The sequence below is a fragment of the Myotis myotis genome, unplaced genomic scaffold, assembly GCF_014108235.1.
Source record: "Myotis myotis isolate mMyoMyo1 unplaced genomic scaffold, mMyoMyo1.p scaffold_m19_p_2, whole genome shotgun sequence".
Lineage (NCBI taxonomy): Eukaryota > Metazoa > Chordata > Mammalia > Chiroptera > Vespertilionidae > Myotis > Myotis myotis.
In genome coordinates, this window is record NW_023416324.1 from 150,102,830 (window position 1) to 150,120,334 (window position 17,505).

Sequence of the window (17,505 nt, forward strand, 5' to 3'; positions counted from 1 at the left end):
TGTCCAACTGTTAGCTAAGACACGTACTGTCCACCAAGGTGCAGACGCTCAACGCAGGAGCTGCCGTGATGCATACTGGCCATTTAAAAATAAATGGCACCACAGACCTGGCGCCGACAAACCAACACTCGGGTTCCCCCAAGTGGGCACAGGCTCCGCCACCACCCTGGAGCAACACCCCACCAAATAGCAGCCAATGCTGCCAAGACCCCATGACGCAGAATGCGGCCCACAGCCCAGCCCACCCGGAAATGGTGGCTGTGGGCACCAGGTAATGATGTCACATGGCAACGCCCGGCTTCCTCTCCCTAGCAACTAGCATCCTTGAAGTTTCTTAAACCCCAGAATCCGACTTGCTTTATAGCCAGATGCAAACATTTTACAGTTTAACCAAATGTTTGTGGAACGTTTTCCCGTGCCTCATCTCATTTGATCCTCACAGAAGTCCTGAAGTAGGTAGGTAGGAGACTTGGTAGAAACCTATTTTCTTTTCATTAGCAAGACACGAATAGGGATATTAAAATATTTAATTAATTTCCTTTCAATGTGCATGAATCTGTGCACTGGGACACTAGTAAATAAATAAATAAATATTTTCTCCTAAAATGGTTTTGGCCAATGCACTTTCTAAGGTTTTGCATATTTTCTAGTATCTAATAACTATTTACTGTCAATTTTTTTCTAGTCATACTGCTCAAAGAGGTTTTGCATTTTTTATTGCTTTCTATAGCCACTTAATATAAATGACAGCTTGTCTGGAAAATAATTCTCAAGTTACCCTTTTTTCCCCCACCAGAAATCTTTTTTATTTTTTAGTGATGCCAAGAAATTAAGTGTTTTCCTGCTGTATAATATATGTGTGTATGTGTGAGAGTGTGTGCATATGTGTGTATATCTATATGTAGGTATAGTTTTTTCCTCCCTTTGTAGGTAAGCTGTTTTTAATCCTGGGTGCATGGATGCCTTTTGTGAAGGTCTTCTTTTAAGATTTCTGTGTTCTCATCTTTAAACAAAATGTAATAATCCCATTAGGCCCAACATTTGCCACAAAATGCTGCAGGTAGAATCTTCCTTACCTAATCATTCTTTACCTGGACCCCAAGTGCCATCTTTGAAGTTCTGCTAAACATATGGAAGTTGCTTCAAGGAAGTGGAAGGGAAGCAGGGACAACAAAAATTGTAATGAGGACATTTTCTAGATGTGTACTTTTCTTCTACATTGGTTGAAACTCCTGCTCTGAGGGCCAGTTCCATAAAGATAGGTGTACTGCCTCCTCCTGGTGAAGCCAGGTCATCACTGGAGATTTAGTATGTTTTTCTGTTTTAGATCAAACCCCTGCTTTGGTGAGAAGTCAGGTTACATAAAGTGCCATAAAAGCACACGAGCTTTCTCTATAGCTGTGAAATTTGCTACTAGAATTTCTATACTCTATGTATACTTTGCATACTCTATTTACTTATATATGTTATGTATTCTCATATACATTTAATCCACTGTATAAAATATTTTAATAGTTCTTATTTTGTAAAATTTTGTAAAGTTTACACGTCACCCTGAAAGGATTTCCCAAGTTCATATGTTGAAAAGGCTCACCAGACTCCACAGAGCACACTCACAGAAGACTGTTATTTAGAGGGGAAGGATATAGTGCAGCAGTGCAGATAATGGGTTCCGAGGGGACTGCATGCCTAAGCTCCCCAGGGCTTTGTTTCTACACAGATCATGGTCTCACCATGGCCTCCAGCTCACACGACCAAGAGCTGTATGAGGAAACTTGACTTTGGGAAAGCCCAATGTGGAATTTCCCGGATAGTTATGCCTCTCTGGCCATGTAATTAGCCAGGTTTACTTCCATTATCAGGCCAGGTACTGGGGGTTAACAGGATAGTTTCAGAGTCTAAATGGCATATCATAAATCCCACTGCCCTTATCTTGGCCAAGAGTCAAAAACCAGACATATTCATGTCCATGGAGGTGAAGCCAGAGCTTTTCCAGTCTAGTTGTAAGCCAACTCTAACCTTCCAACCTCCTTACCTTCCAACCTCCTTCCTTCAATTAGGAAGCTAAGTGGTTCAAAGGAGGATAAAAAGACAGACTATAGCCATGTTTCCTCTCTTTGGCCTCTCGGACACAGCTGGTCCTTGCACGGGCAATAGATTACAGATGTATTATCTTTTTAGTGCCCAGTTTTCCCAAGTCAGGGATGGTGAATAGGCACACATGACTTGAAGTTTATGCTGTAGGATTAAGGGCATTCCCTAGTTTCCATCATAATGAAGTTTTCTTCTATCACTTAATTATTGTTCATTTTGGTTTATTTCAGGGAGGGGTGGTGCTTATGAATAAGTTAATAGTGCCATCATTTTCCACGGACATCCTAAATCTTTGAGAGAGAGGAAGTTCCCGGGGAAGAAGTGCCTGCACTATGAGTATCCAAGAGCCACTGACCATGGTGATGATGGAGTCAATATGAGGGACTTGCTCAAATCATGTGGAGCCTGACAGGAAGAGCAATGTAATCATCTTAGCCTCCAGAAGACTGAAGAACTATCATCACTCATCTCTCCCTGGTCCCTCCCAACCAGTCCCACCCACACCATTGATTATAGATACTATCTTATAATTAATTGTGTACTTGACTGTTCTTGCTAGTCTGTACAGGGAAATGTCTGTTTCAGTTTTTATTCCTGGTTTCTAGCAAACTACATAGAAAATAGTATAAATACAATAAATGTTTGAATCACCATACAACTTGGGTCTAACCTTCAAGTTAGTAACTTGGAGTAAGAAATGAAATGACCAGATGATTCTTTGCACACGTCAAGGCTTTCAGCTATTCCTGATCAGGTCTTGCCAAATGTGGGCATATACCTACCTCTGCCTACCCTGTTCCAATTTGGTTCTCTAAAAAGTGTTCCTGACCAGAAGCAAGCCAAGGATGGAAAAGAGGACTGAAGGAGACAGATGGAGTGAAGGTAATGTCTGCAGGTGGAATTTACTCTTTAAATTTTGGAGGAAAAAAAAAGAAGCTTGTTTCCAGGGGTTGGCAATCTTCTAAAAAGGGTTTGCCAAGCTGGTCTCTCCCTCCCACCTTCAAGGATCTCTTTTTTGCATTGCCGATATCCTTGGAAAGGGTGGCACCTTCAGGCTCTCAATTACACCTAAACAGTTATAGCCATCCGTGGGCCAGAATGGGTCATGACAGAGGGGCCTGGGACAGAGGGAAAGGGCCAGGAGAGAGGAAAGGGGTGCTTATGGGGGAAGAGGAAAGCCAAATAAAATTTTTCCCAGGATCAGTGTTATCTATTTAAAATCACCCCATCTTTTCACCCAGCCTCCTTATCACATGTATCCACTTGTAGATTGAAGGATGGAGGACCATTCTTTTGCTTTCTAGGAAGAAAGCACTAATATTTAAGGCCTCTGCAGTCAGCAAGGGACTTCCCAGTTTGTCAAAGCTTCAGGACAACAGATGATGCCTGTGGTCACCAAGTTAGGAAACTCTGTGCCTTGTAGGAGAGACTCCTTAAGTGTTCAGGATGCTCACAGCCTTTGCCAACCTGAATGTCCTTGGAAATGCAGTCTGGCTCTAAGGAGAGGATGAGGGGTTCTGTTGTTAGATGTATGACCTCCTTGATTCAGGTGCAGCAGTGCACTATGGTGGGAAGAACTCAGGGAAGTTATTTAATACCTTTTCCCCAAACCTCTAAACATCTGGAACTGAATTTCTGAACTACGAAGTCTGGATTCTCTGGGAATTCAATTCATTTTGACCACAGGAAACCTCTGAGCTTAGCAGCCTACTCCTTAAAGGTCAAGATAGATTCATAAATGTCAGAGTCAAACAGAAACTTACATATCTAGTCCTACTCTCTTATTTGGAGATGAGAAACTGAGCCCCAGGGGTAAAGTGACTCATCTCGGGTCACAGGTAAGTACATGGCAGAGCAAGGATCAGCAGTTTTCCCAAGTCGAGTGGCCTTTCTAGGACACCCATGGAATCTGTTACAATTGGCTCTTTGCCCCTCACTACCTGTAGTGAAAGTGCCTGACAATTAGCTTTTTAGATTTGTAACGTACTTATTTGATAACAACTTTGGCTTACCAAGGCATTCATTTCGAAGACATCCATCTTGAATACACATATTGTCAACTACATAACTAAATAAAGAGCCAGCTGCCTACCCATGAAGTTCCGATTTATTTTTATTTTTTTTAAATATCCAAGGATTTTTTTTAGTATTGATTTCAGAGAGAAAGGTGGCAAGAGAGAAACATCAATGTAGTACTAGTAAGAGAGAAACATCGATCCATTGCCTCCTATATGGGTCCTGACCAGGATGGAGCCTACCACCTTCTGGTGTACAGGAAAACACTCCAACTAACTGAGTCCCCTGGCCAGGGCTGAAGTCCCCCTTGTAGAAAGCCCACGATGACCTAGATAACTGATCACTTGAGTCACCTTGCTTTTTTCTTCCTGCACTTTAACTTCTGCTCTTACGTTTTAAATTCACCAATAAGGTGTGAACCCATGAAACCCTATCTTTGACCCCAATAAATTCAAAACCTCTGGTTCCCATTCTTCCTGTGACCTAGTTCCAGGACCTGTAATAACCTAGCTTTTTTCAAAGCTCCTGAGGGTGTTGCTGAAGTGCATCTTGCAATCATAATAAGGACAAGGCCACAACATTGGCTCTGCTCAGGGAAATGTCTGTGGGGGCTGCCACCGCAGGATGGATCCAGGTGAGTGCCTCAGGCATTCCTAGCTGACAGCAGCACTATCATAGGCTGAGACCAACACAAAACACCTCCATAACCTTGATTCTTGAGCTCATGATCACATGTACAAAACTCAGAGAAAGTCTGGCATTGGGAGCTTTGCACCAACTCTGAGAGAACTGAAGAGAAGTAGTTAGCATTTTAACTGTGCTTCATTTTTGCCATGAAGAATATTCATCAACTACACCGCACTCTCTACACACCCCTACCCATTAAGTAGAGAGCAGCCAAGGAGAGAGGAAAAAAGGAAAGCAATCAACAGGGAAAGAAGAATTCGTGGTGGCAGAGCAATGGACAAAGTTTCTTTTCAAGAGGCCTCTCTATCTGTAATCTCCATACATGACTGAGTCCTGAGATCAACAATCAGGGCCCACTGAGGTTACCATCCTCTCTGGTCTTGAGCTATTTATATTCTCGATGCTCTAGAAGTTGAGAAGGTGTGAGTTTCATTATTAGCTAACCTCCAGAAAATGAGACCATTTGGGTGCCACGGACTCCACTGCACCTCAGCCGCCTGCCTCTGTAGCAGGGGAAGGAACTCTGTTGAATTAATATTCACCTCAGAGCCTGGGATTCCTCTGGTAAAAAAAAAACAACAACTATTGAAATTCGTGGAAGGGAACTGTGACAACCAGTGACTTTGGCAAGGCTGTGTCCTTTTCAGGATCATCCAGATTTCCCTAACTCAACCAGGTTCTTTTCTTTTTAAATACCATAATTCCACAGTCTTTCTAAAACATGATAAATTGTTTGTTCCTTATCATTTTTTCTGTTGCTCTGGTTTTGAAAGAAATGCTTTTACAGAAAAACAATACCCAGATTTCAAACTCTGTGATCTATACCCCCAGAAGACAGAGAGATTCATGTTACCTAAATATCCAATTTTCTCATCTGCTGGAGAATATTTTGTATTTTACCAGATTGTAGAGTTTGAGGGCTTTTACCAATAGCACTTTCCTCTGATGGTATTTCAGGGTTTTTGCTGAGCTATGGCTAATTCTACAGTGCTCCAAGTGATGACCCATAATTTTTAGGCCCCTCTCATTAGAGAAAGGAGAGTCAGACACATTGCTAATTACTAATCTCAGGCTGCAACCAGAACCAGAGGAATGATTGAAAAAGTAATCTGAGCTTATGAAAAATGGTTGTTGTTCTTTGATTGTAGGAGCTATAACCTTATTTGATATTATTTTAGAAGTAAGTTTTCTATTTCTATCTAAATTCATTTCTTTGGGAGATGAAATTCCTCATTATCATATTTCCAAAAACTGAGACTATCTGGGCCTCTTACTTAAGCATTATCCCTACAATATTTCAGAAGTGATGGTAAAGAAATTCATTTTTATTGGCAATTTTAAGCTGTGCTTCACTCTGGCATAAATTTAAGAGTAACATACGTCAACCTGGTTCTTTCCCTTGCACGTCTCTAGCAGCTGGTACAGGCTGTTCTGGAAAGAGGAAGGAGGAAAGCTCTCCACCATGTGAGAGGGGTGTGATGGGAGCATAATTTACAGAATAAGAGAACTGTGTTCTAAAGTCACTTGAACTTTCTGGACCTTTTAAGCCACAAACTTTATTCTGGGAAGCCAGAATTATTTCTTTAAGAATCACAATGGATAAGGTCTCCAGTCTTTTTTCTGAGAGCAATCCATGTAAGTTTATGTGAATTTTTTCAGAACACTAATCAGTTTAGTTGCCTGTATTAACAGGTAAGAATGAATGGTCTTCATGGAGAATGAGGGGCAAAACAAGAGATTTTCTCAAACTTATGTAGTCACAATTTCCATTTTTACCTTAATTGTAACAAAGTTCAGATGATGTGAAGACAGATTTGTACAAATAGGCACAGATGAGTTAATAGGGAACATTCACATGTGCCTCGAAATGCAGTTATCGATATCTTTGCTCATTAGAGTTAATTACCAATACAAACATTATTTGGAGAATTAGTTATTATTAGCAGTGGCAAAAAATAAGCATCCCATTATTGATAGACGCTGGCACTGTCATCCTGGGAATCTGACTGACTGCCTCAAAGCCAGCTCATAGATATTAGTTGGTAATAGTACTTGTTTGTTTGTTGTAAAAAGAAAAGTAGGAAAGAAGCAAGGAAGGGGGGAAGGAAAGCATTTAGTTTATGTGCCATATGTAAAAAACAAATGTTATTTTTCAAAGAAAAAGATTATATTTTTGTTCTCCAGCTACAATATTATCCACTGTGATATAGTAACATTTGCCTTTAACAGCACAAAAGAACTCCTGGGTAGAATCTCCTTCTTTGTAATTTTATTTTACAAGGTCCTGTGCGGTAACAGGCCCATTAGCAAGTAAGTACAGGGGTCACCGGTGAGGGGTCAAGGTGTTCCATGCCAGGGAGTCCATGGTACCTGTTGGAATTCTGTAGGTGTCCCCTCTAGCAGCAGGGTCAGAGTCCACTGCTGATTTAGGGATTCCTCTTCCCTGCCCCATCTCACACTCAAGATAATGTCAACAGAGTGGGAAGTGGCTATAATAGAAAGGCTGGTGTAGGTGCCTTCTCTTGTTTGGTAGCCAGTATCAATGGACCCCTGTGGTATCAAGCTTCATGAAAGAAAATAACATCTTAATCATTTCTAGACGGACATTTCAAAAAAGGTTAAGAAACTATTGCCCTAACCGGTTTGGCTCAGTGGATAGAGCGTCAGCCTGCAGACTCAAGAAACTATCTCTTCTGTCTGCCCCAGTTAGTCAGATGTGTCCTGAAATATATGTGCTGTGATCTTTAATTTTCTTGATCATAGTTTTCCCTTACCAATGAATACTAAAAAAGTAAAAGACAGACATAAATACTTATTGTATAGAATTTTGTATTCCAAATCATGTCCATCATGTAAGAGAAGTAAAATATCAATTTTCAGTAACCATTATTCAGCACCAGATCCTCTCCAGTTAGAGAAACAAATTCTTATCAACTGTCTTATGACTTAAGGCTTCAATAACAACTCATGAGTAGGCCAAGGTTTGCTATTATTTAATCTTGGAAGAACACAGAAAGAAAAAGGAAGAGAATGTAGTGGGCAGTGTGGAATGTAGGCAGAACTCCTTTATGTAGCTGGCCACATGTGGCTTTAACAGATGAAGGGGAAACTGACTGGGGTTAAGGTTACATATTTCTGTTCAATAAGGGTATCCATGGTGGTAACTCTCATGGTGACGGTAGTCATCCTGGTAACCATCCTGGTATCCTTGGTGGTAACTATGGTAACCATAGCCTGCATACTCATCTTCTGGGCAGCGCATCCCCAGTGACTGCTGAATGGCCATTTCCTGTCTCCGGAGTTGCATAGAATCAATTAAATCATACACGATCACCATGGACCACATTGGGGAAGGATACCAGGATTTTACATTTCCATCTTTTCCAACTAGAAGCATGGAGAAGTATTCAGGGCTCACTTGAAAATAGTTACGTATGTCTTTCACCAAATGGGCTGGCACGTCTTCTCGCTCAACAACAGAGCTCCCTAGAATAGAATTAGAAAAATTATTAGTGGATTAAAGAGAGCACTCAGGAAAACAAAGTGAGAAGAAATCACAGTGAGAATGAAGAAAGGACCCATGATCTATTCTCTTTAGCTCAAGATTCAATTAAAGAAGTTTGCTGTTTTTTTTCCCCCAGGGAAATTAAATGTCCCTGCTGTGCACATGATGTCCCCTTTATAGGAATGTTAAAAATATAAAACCAGCCCCTTAATTTAATCCTTGCAAGATCAATTTATTTAAGATTTGTGATTAACAAAGATTATATTGTTTGCATTTCTAAGTTTATTTCCAATTAGCTCAGTTAGTTCTTTGCAATTATAGTTTTTCTTTTGATGCTGTTGTCTGTATTTTAAAAAAGCATATTTTATTGTCAAAGGTGAAAAACACCAATCATGTAAGCATTGGGTAAATGTGTTTGAACTATTGTGATTGACACTGTCCAGCATTGTGCCTGGATTTCATACACATTTTCTCGTGTAAAGAGCATGATCTTGGAAGGAAGGACTGGCTATGCCTTCTTTAGTCGCTAGTCATTTTCTTTCAGCTTCTGGGAGCCTTTTAGTATATGTCTTCATCTGTTGAAAGGGAATCAATAAGATACAAACTACGGGCCTCATAGTACCATTGGGAGGATTAAATGAGATAACATAGATGAAAATGCTTTGAAAACCAGTCAAATATCACTAGTTAACAAAGTAAATAGTTTTACTATCATTTATGAGTAATTTTACATTGAAAACAATGTTAGTTTTTTCACTCCACTTCCCCTTCCTCCCACGCATACACAAACACACACACACACACACACACACACACACACATCCTTATGTGCACTGTTTGCATAAAATTCAATATAATTTAATTGCTATAAAAGAACAACACTATACCATTAATCGGGAATAGTTCTAAGACGCCCCCAATTTCCTCTCCAGTGCCTAAAAGCTTCAGAATGGTTATGTGGCGCAGACCTGAGAGAAAAAAGAAAGCCATAGAATTAAGGAAAAGGACTCTAAATCATCTTTTAATTCCAAACACCAATGTCTGACCATGAAAATCTCTAAGTTTAAAAAGAATATAGAACATAACCTGATTAGGTAGAATAATCTATTTTTAAATTATTCCATAAGAAAATACTTACATACTTCTACAATTGTAGATTTTGAGAATTAACAGCATCAGATGTTGTTTGCTTTGGGGGGGGGGGTGTTGTGTTTTTTATATTAAAATAGAAGAATTTGCTCTAAAACTGTGACTCTGACTTTATTAAATGACAAAACGAAAATGAAGTCATCGGAACATTACAATATCTAAGATCATCTAAACTGATTAGTGTTCTGAAAAAAAAAGTCACATAAACTTACATGGATTGCTTTCAGAAAAAAGACTGGAGACCTTATCCATTGTGATTGTTAAAGAAATAGTTCTGGCTTCCCCGAATAAAGTTTGTGGCTTAAAAGGCAGGTTCTTATCACTTATTTAGAGGATTCAAAGCGTAGGTCACACTTAGGCAAGCACAGCCTGCTTCCCACCCTCAGCTGAAGTTTCAGGAAGGAGAGGTCATGCCTAGGCAGCTCACTGGAATTCTTTTGAAGATGAAGCACACATGGAGGGGCTCAGGAGACAGAAACAGGAGGGCGAGGCGGCTGCCAATTCATTCTCTCAAGATCTCATGGCTTAGACAAGATTCCAGCCTAGTCAGGGTAATAACTTGGGACTAATAATACGAATACTGTTGGCGTTTATTGTCCAGGGGAGAAAATTGAAAGCAATTTTGGGGAGGTCTCTTTTAAGACGGAGCTTAAAGCAAAGTATTATTTCAAAAAAGTTTTTGTGGTCTTTACGCTTCTCAGAGAAGTAAAACATTATGTTCTTCGTGTTGTTGACTTGTGTTTCCAGAAGGGAAGATCATGAATTTATCCCTGAAACACATGAGTTGTTCACATTTCCTGTATATTATAAACAAGAGTTTGCCTACAGTAATGTGACTTAGGCTCTGTGTGCAGAGATTAAAAACACCAGCCAGTTTTGCTCAGTGGGTAGAGCATTGGCCTTCGGACTGAAGGGTCCTGGGTTTGATTTCATTCAAGGGCACATACCTTGGTTGCAGGCTCCATCCCTGGCGCCACCCGGTCAGGGTGCGTGCGGGAGGCAACCAATTGATATGTCTCTCACACAGCGATGTTTCTCTCTCTCTTCCCCTCCCTTCCACTCTCTAAAAATCAATGAAAAAATATCCTATGGCCCTAACCGGTTTGGCTCAGTGGCTAGAGCATCGGCCTGTGGACTGAAAGGTCCCAGGTTTGATTCCGGTCAAGGGCATGTACCTTGGTTGCGGGCACATCCTCAGTAGGAGGTGTACAGGAGGCAGCTGACCGATGTTTCTCTCTCATCAATGTTTCTAACTCTATATCACTCTCCCTTCCTCTCTGTAAAAAAAAATCAATAATATATATATATATATATATATATATATATATATATATATATATATATAAAATCTCCTAGGGTGGAGGATTAACAAAAAACAAACAAACAAAAACAAGAACAAAAAACAACCAACATCACCTAATAGCTGCAGCAAAGATGTCTTTAGAAAATTAACAAGTCATGATTTTATTTATATTCTTATTGTGAAGGGTCACTAACTACTCTAGGAACTTCTGTTTTCTAGCACCAGTGGTAGTTACAAATAATTTAAAATATGCTTAAGAATAGTGTCACAGTCAAATCTTATATATGTTGATATAAAGTCTTAAATTTTAACTGTGATAACAGGAGCATAAATAAAAACTGAAATGTATTTATAATTACCAGTTAATTTACAGTTAACTGGTACGTAGCAAGGATCCAGGCTCTGTTAGTGCTTTATAAAACTCACCCCCGGCCCCTTTAATAAATCAAGTACAGTTGTATAACAAATGATTTCCCTTCCTAAACAGAAGTCTAAAAATAATGCTGATTCCAATAATAATTTTTTTTTAAACAGTGGCTCCTGCTACTTCCCCACACCCAGAACTCAAAAATTCTTCCTCTGCAGAGATATATCTTAAATGAGCCTTCAGTTGTGATTTCCACTTTTGGAATTGCCATTATCTACATGGTTCTATGTACTATGCATTTTCCTTTCTAAATATCCACATTCAAAATGATATTAGCTGTATCAGATCACTAGAATAATAATGTTTGGTAAAACACACACACACACACACACACACACACACACACACGCATTAATTTTCAAAACACTGGGCAATTCACTACAAAAAAAAAGTTCTCTATTACCTGCTTGTCTTAAAAATAAGGTTCTGTTTAACAGATCTCTTGGTGCCCTTTTAAAGGAATGGCAAATTAGTATAATGTGCTTCAATTAATACATTCATTCCCAACACCATTCCTGTTGTACAAAAGACATGTAACTTGTGAAGTATTCAGAATTACCTAAGTAATTGATGAGTATCATAACTTAGGTAAATGTTGATAGATATGGTCTTGAGACATATATATGACATAATACAGATCACTGAAAGTAAAGCAGCAGGTATTTTCAAACACTTTAATGAAGAACCTGAGAGGGGAGAATATTGAGAGAAAAAAAAATAGATCCCAGTTGACTAAGGCTCCAGTCTGAAAGCAACTTTATACTCAGTATAACTGAGTAAGTGTCTGGGAATCTACAGTCTGGACTGGGGAACATTTGAATGAGCTAAGCTTCTATGTTTCATTTTAGAGTTGAGCAGGAAGAGAGTGGTGTGGGAAGGCAGAGATGACGAGGCTTCTCACTCACCAAAATTGCATGCCTGACCACTGAGGGCTGAGAGCTGCTGTGAATAGGCCCAGTCTTCATCATTAGGAGCAGAGATCACCAGCAACCGCCTCCTCCATCGGAATCTGGGAAAGAAGCAGAAGGCCACAATGACTGCTTCGAACAATAGAGGCTATAGTGTAAGGAAGCAGGGTCACTTTGGCTGTTGGTATTTTCCTATGCCCAAAATAAAAAGCACTGACTCTCAGAAACATCTCATAGCTCCTCAAAGCCATTCAACTGCATTTCCACATTTCTTGCACTATTTCTGTTGTAACTTCACAGTCTGCCTACTGTGGCATTTGCATGGTATGTCAGGCCTGAGTTTGGCCACTATGCCTCATGAGGTCACTCAGGAAGAGACACAGCTCTCAGATGCAATGAGGACTGACCAAAATTGTATGTCCTATTGTAGCAACAGAAACAAGGAATCTGATCTCACTTCTATGTGGAATCTAATGAACAAAATAAGCTGACAAATAAAATAGGACCAGTGGCATGGAAACATGGAAAAGACTTACGAATCTCAGAGGGAAACAGGGAAGGGGAGTGGGAAGAGAATAATCGAAGACCTTACATTGCATATATACATTGCCCATGGACACAGAGAACAGGGTGATGAAGGATTGGGGTGGGGCAGGAATTGGGTAGAGGGGGGCAATAGGGGTAAATTGGGACATCTGTAATACTCTCAATAGTAACTATTTTTTAGAAAGGAATCAGAAGGGGACTGAGGAAAATTCAAGTTCAAGTAGAGTTCCCTAGGGCTTGGAGGGGGTTAAGAAATAATTATATGAAAGGGAAATAGAATAGGAAAAGAGAACTGAATTTTAAGTAGGTGACAGGAAGAAGGAAAATAGGAAAGTGGCTCAAAGGGTCAAGGAGGATTCCTGGCAAAACAAAGCTTTATTTACCTTCCTCAGTATCTAATGGTTTCTCCAGAAGCAAGCATAAGTTCTAAAATGTACCCTATCCCATTAGTAAGAACAAACACTTATAAAGTACCCCTATGAACTAGAATGGAATTTAACCTATAGCCATAGGATTTTAGAATATACTAGAGGCATGAAAATTAGTGCATTTGGGGGGTCCCTCAGCCCAGCCTGCAACCTCTTGCAGTCCGGGGCCCCTCAGGGGATGTCTGACTGATAGACAGACATCTCTCTGGCAGCCCAGGAGCCTTCGGGGGATGTCCAAGTAACAGCTTAGGCCTGCTCCCTATGGGAAGCTGTTACTCAGACATCCTTAGTGCTGCAGCTGACGCGGGAGAGGCTCCCGCCACCACAGATGCACTGGCCAGCCATGAGCCGGCTTCGACTTAGCAGTGCTCCCCCTGTGGAAGCACACTGACGATGAAGGGGCAGCAACTGTGTTGAGCTTCTGCCCCCTGGTGGTCAGTGTGTGTTATAGTGACCGGTCATTCCTGGTCATTCTGCTGTTAGGGTCAATTTGCATATTACCTTTTTATTATATAGGACTAGAGGCACGGTGCATGAAAATTCGTGCACTCGGGGGGCATCTCTCAGCCCAGCCTGCACGGTCTCACAAACTGGGACCCCTCAGGTAGGGTCCAGTCCCATCGCAACATGGCTCCAGTTCCCCGGAGCCTGCGGGCGGGGGGAGGGACCAAGATTCCCAGATCACAGCATGGCTCTGGCTCCCTAAAGCCTGCAGGTGGCAGAAGGGACCAAGAGGTCAATCCGATCACAGCATGGCTCCGGTTCCCAGAGCCTGAGGACCAGGGGTAGGGACCAAGAAACCAGTCTGATGGCAGCATGGCTCTGATTCCCCAAAGCCTGCGGGTGGGGGGAGGGACCCAGAGGCCAGTCTAATGGCAGCATGGCTACGTTCCCACAGCTCCCTCACACCACCACACTGTGGGTGGCCAGGACCCACAGCTCCCTCCTGCTTCCAAGCCACAGGCGTCCGGGACCCAGGATTGACTCCCGTCGTGCCAGCCGGGACCCTAGTCTGGTGTTCGGTCGTTCGTCTAGATGTTTAGGTTGTGACAGATCCTGGCTCTTTATATATTAGGATAGTAAACTTGTTTTTGCTATTTTAGCTCCAACACAGTAGATAGTGGGAAAAGCCAGGAAACCTTTGTCACTGCTACTTTTGGGGTTCCTGAAGCACGTCTCTCAATTCATCTAAGTCTCAGTTTTTCCTTATCTCTAGAATCAAAAATAGCATCTACTTCAAAGAGGTGTTATAAGAATTAAACCAGAGCTCAGGAATGTAAGTTACCCATGTGATGACATGGATACAGATGGTGTCTTCACCTGCAGCTCCTATATGTCGAAGTGTGTCCATTAACAGGCCTTGGACATTGTCTATCACACTGCCATACGATAACTGACCTAACCCTTGTGTTTGTATCATTTTACAGCTCACTTGTATCTACACCATATGTGTTCCTCGTTAGTCAGTGAGCACACAACGTATTGTCTCCATTTTATAGACGATAAAATGAAGCTTAGAGAAGTGAAGTAACTTGCCTAGCCAGTAAATCTAAGAGGTGGTAGAAAAATACAGATTTATCTGGCTCCCAGGCCTTGGTGTCCCTCACCTACCACCCTCAGTGATCCTGATGCTTGGCTGGTGCTGCCAGGGTCCCTGAGAGGGGAGGAGGGAGAGAGCGTGAGCAGAGCGTATGCAGCCAAGCGGCAACAGTACGGAGTTATCTCAAATTCCACCTTCACCGGAGAAGGGGTTTTGCTTTCTGCCTCCAGCGTAGGCAACTGTGGGCTGTGAGTGTACTCACGGAGCTGGAAGCCAGCTTATTTTATTCATTGCTTCTTTCCCTGTGCCCCTTCTAGCCTCAGAGTGAACATGAGAGTTTTCAACCCAAAGAAAATGGCCTCTTGGGGGAATAGTGGTTTGGGTGAATGAGAGAAAATGATAGTCTGATGAAATACAACCTCTGAATAGATGCCTGGAGCAAGGCTCGCCAAGAATTGCTTGCTGTGACATTACATTCGCTTCCTCTGCTTGTTTTTCTTCAAAGGGAAAGAAAAACTAAAATCTCCGCTGAGGATAGGGAGATGAATGTGTTTGGCATGGAAGAGCAGAGAGGAGCATCTGAGACGGTCCAAGGTTTCCTGGGAAAAGGACCAGTGACTGCTGTCGGATCACAAACATGGTCTCCTGCACACTCCCTGCTTCCTTAGGAGACATGCCAGATCAGCGCTGCCCCCCCCCCCCCCACCCCTCAGCCAGCATCCAAACCAGGCCAGCCACCCTGGCCTCACACAGAGCCTAAGGTGTCCTGCAGGGAGCTATTTTGGGTGAGGTATATTTTGACTTGTTTACCTGTGGGCCCTGCTGTCGGCTGTCCTGATTGCAGAGGGATGGGGTCTGAGACTCCGTGTCCCAGACACACCAAGAGAAGGTCATTTCCCCTAAGGAATGATTTTTCTTCTCCCATGGCCCTTCACAGGAAGATAAAAGCCCCCAACTCTCGACACTGAAGAAAATAGCGCCCATAGGATGTAACAAGAGATGTGTGTGTGTGATCCAGATCCTTATTCTGGACAACTTGTTTTTTTCTGTCACTTTAGCTTCTCAGTAAATAAAAATTATATGAGCTATGGATGTATTTGCTTCTCTTAACCAAAATTAGTGTTCATTTGCCCACTCTTTGGGGCTTCTGTGTCAGAGAAAAGTAATTATAGACTGAACCAAATTAGTATCACTAAAGGTTAGACTGGCTTAGAGTCTGGTCAGCTGAAACCAGGCTTTATAGACCCACCAACAACTCAGCAAATCTGAAGGAAAATTCCCATTTGGATACTGATTTATTTATATAACTTTTAGTTTAAATTTTTTTTTCAGTTCTCTTTGCCTGGGTTTTAATACTGAGGTATTTGCTAAATCTCCTTTTCTCACCTCTCCTCACCTCTTTCTTGATGACAAAATTCTCTTACTAGGAGCTAACTAACTGGTCCTAATACTACTAATAGCTTGCATTTATTGATTGTTCACTTTGTGCTAGATCCTGGGCCATCATTACATTTAGTATTGATTTTACCTTTTATAACAACCTTAAGAATAGATACACTTATTACCCTCATTTTTAAATGAGAAAACTAAAACACAAGAGGTTAAACAATCAGCCCAAGATCACCCAACTAATAAGTGGAGAAACCAGAAATTAAACTCTGGGCTGTCTTTCTCATGCCTTTAAGTAATATACTATTGAACTTTAATTTTTAGGACCAATGATAATGATCAGCACAGTGATTTCTAAGTTGTGACCACGGTCATGTACACCCATAGAATATTCAAATTATGATCATATACCATTCTGAATATCCATAAGAAATGTACGTTCCTGAAATAGTAATAAATATAAGAGCCTACAGGGGCTCTTACATTATAAAGAAAATATAATTACATACTGTAGGGCCCCATCCAGCTCAAAAGACTTTAGATACAAAATGTAAGTATAAGTCTTAAGAATCAAAGACAAAACTAATTCAAATAGGTGACCAATGTGGATGAGCATTGCAAGATTGTGAGTGAAAAAAATTGAGATAATGTCAGATTTCCTTTTCAGGTTTAAAACCCATGACATAGTGCTTATAAAAAAACATTCTGCCTGGGGATGGTAAGAAGAAGACCTCATGATATCTGCGGCTGAGAGTGTCATGGCTGGCCCAAATCCTTGGTTATAAATAACATCAGTGATAACTGTCTATTTTAGAGGTTGGGCAACCTGAGTTTACTAGGATGGTTCAGAAAGTATGCATCTTTTAGTCCTGATTTAGAATTAAAAAGAGAATGTTTTCAAAGAATCAAAGTCATAGTAATAATGTATATTTCTAAGAAGATCCTGGTTTTCTTTATATAATTTATGTTCTTGTGAAACTTAAGATAATTTGATTTAATAAAATGACACCCTTAAAATTCAAAAGTAGACTGTATAATTGAGTAATAGTTGTAAATGTATGGTTTTAAGTGGAAATCTCACTAAGTGTACACAGTTATTGGAACATATGAGAGAACTTTAGATTCACTGTGTTTACAAGATTAACTTATTAAACTAATGGGTCATTTAAGTTCTCAGAAATTCTTTGTTTATTTCAAGCAATTAAAATAAATATCCTATCTAATAAAAGAGAAACATGGTAATTAGCCAAACGTCCACTACCCTTCCCATTGGCTAATCAGGGCGATATGCAAATTAACTGCCGGCCAAGATGGCGGCCAGCAGCCAGGCAGCTTAAAGCGAACATGAGGTTTGCTTGTTTCAGTGACGGAGGACTCCAACATTCCCCGCCTGCCTTGCCGGCCTCTGAGCTTGCAGTTTGAAACACTGTTACAAATATAGAAGCTAAACAAAACCCCAGAAACCGGCTTTCAGCCAGCCGGGATCTCAGAGCTGGAGTTGAAACAGTGTTTC

At 41.0% G+C, this 17,505-nt stretch overlaps 2 protein-coding genes across 3 annotated transcripts in view; one reads left to right on the top strand and one right to left on the bottom strand.

Annotated features, from left to right (window-relative positions):
• Positions 1–2,749, top strand: part of SLC35A5 (solute carrier family 35 member A5) — a 34,076-nt gene extending 31,327 nt beyond the window's left edge. The window contains exon 8 of the mRNA XM_036352147.1: positions 2,325–2,749. The gene's annotated coding sequence lies outside the window, so the exon portion shown is untranslated. The remainder of the gene's footprint in view (positions 1–2,324) is intronic.
• Positions 2,750–7,769: 5,020 nt separating this feature from the next.
• The window catches only part of CCDC80 (coiled-coil domain containing 80), a 39,807-nt gene continuing 30,071 nt past the window's right edge, over positions 7,770–17,505 (bottom strand). For both annotated transcript variants that reach the window (XM_036352138.1, XM_036352137.1), the window contains exons 6-8: positions 12,087–12,190; positions 9,190–9,270; positions 7,770–8,283 (exon numbers count right to left, since the gene is read on the bottom strand). In XM_036352138.1, coding sequence (XP_036208031.1) covers positions 7,937–8,283; positions 9,190–9,270; positions 12,087–12,190 — 532 coding nt within the window. In that variant the 3' untranslated portion in view covers positions 7,770–7,936. The remainder of the gene's footprint in view (positions 8,284–9,189; positions 9,271–12,086; positions 12,191–17,505) is intronic.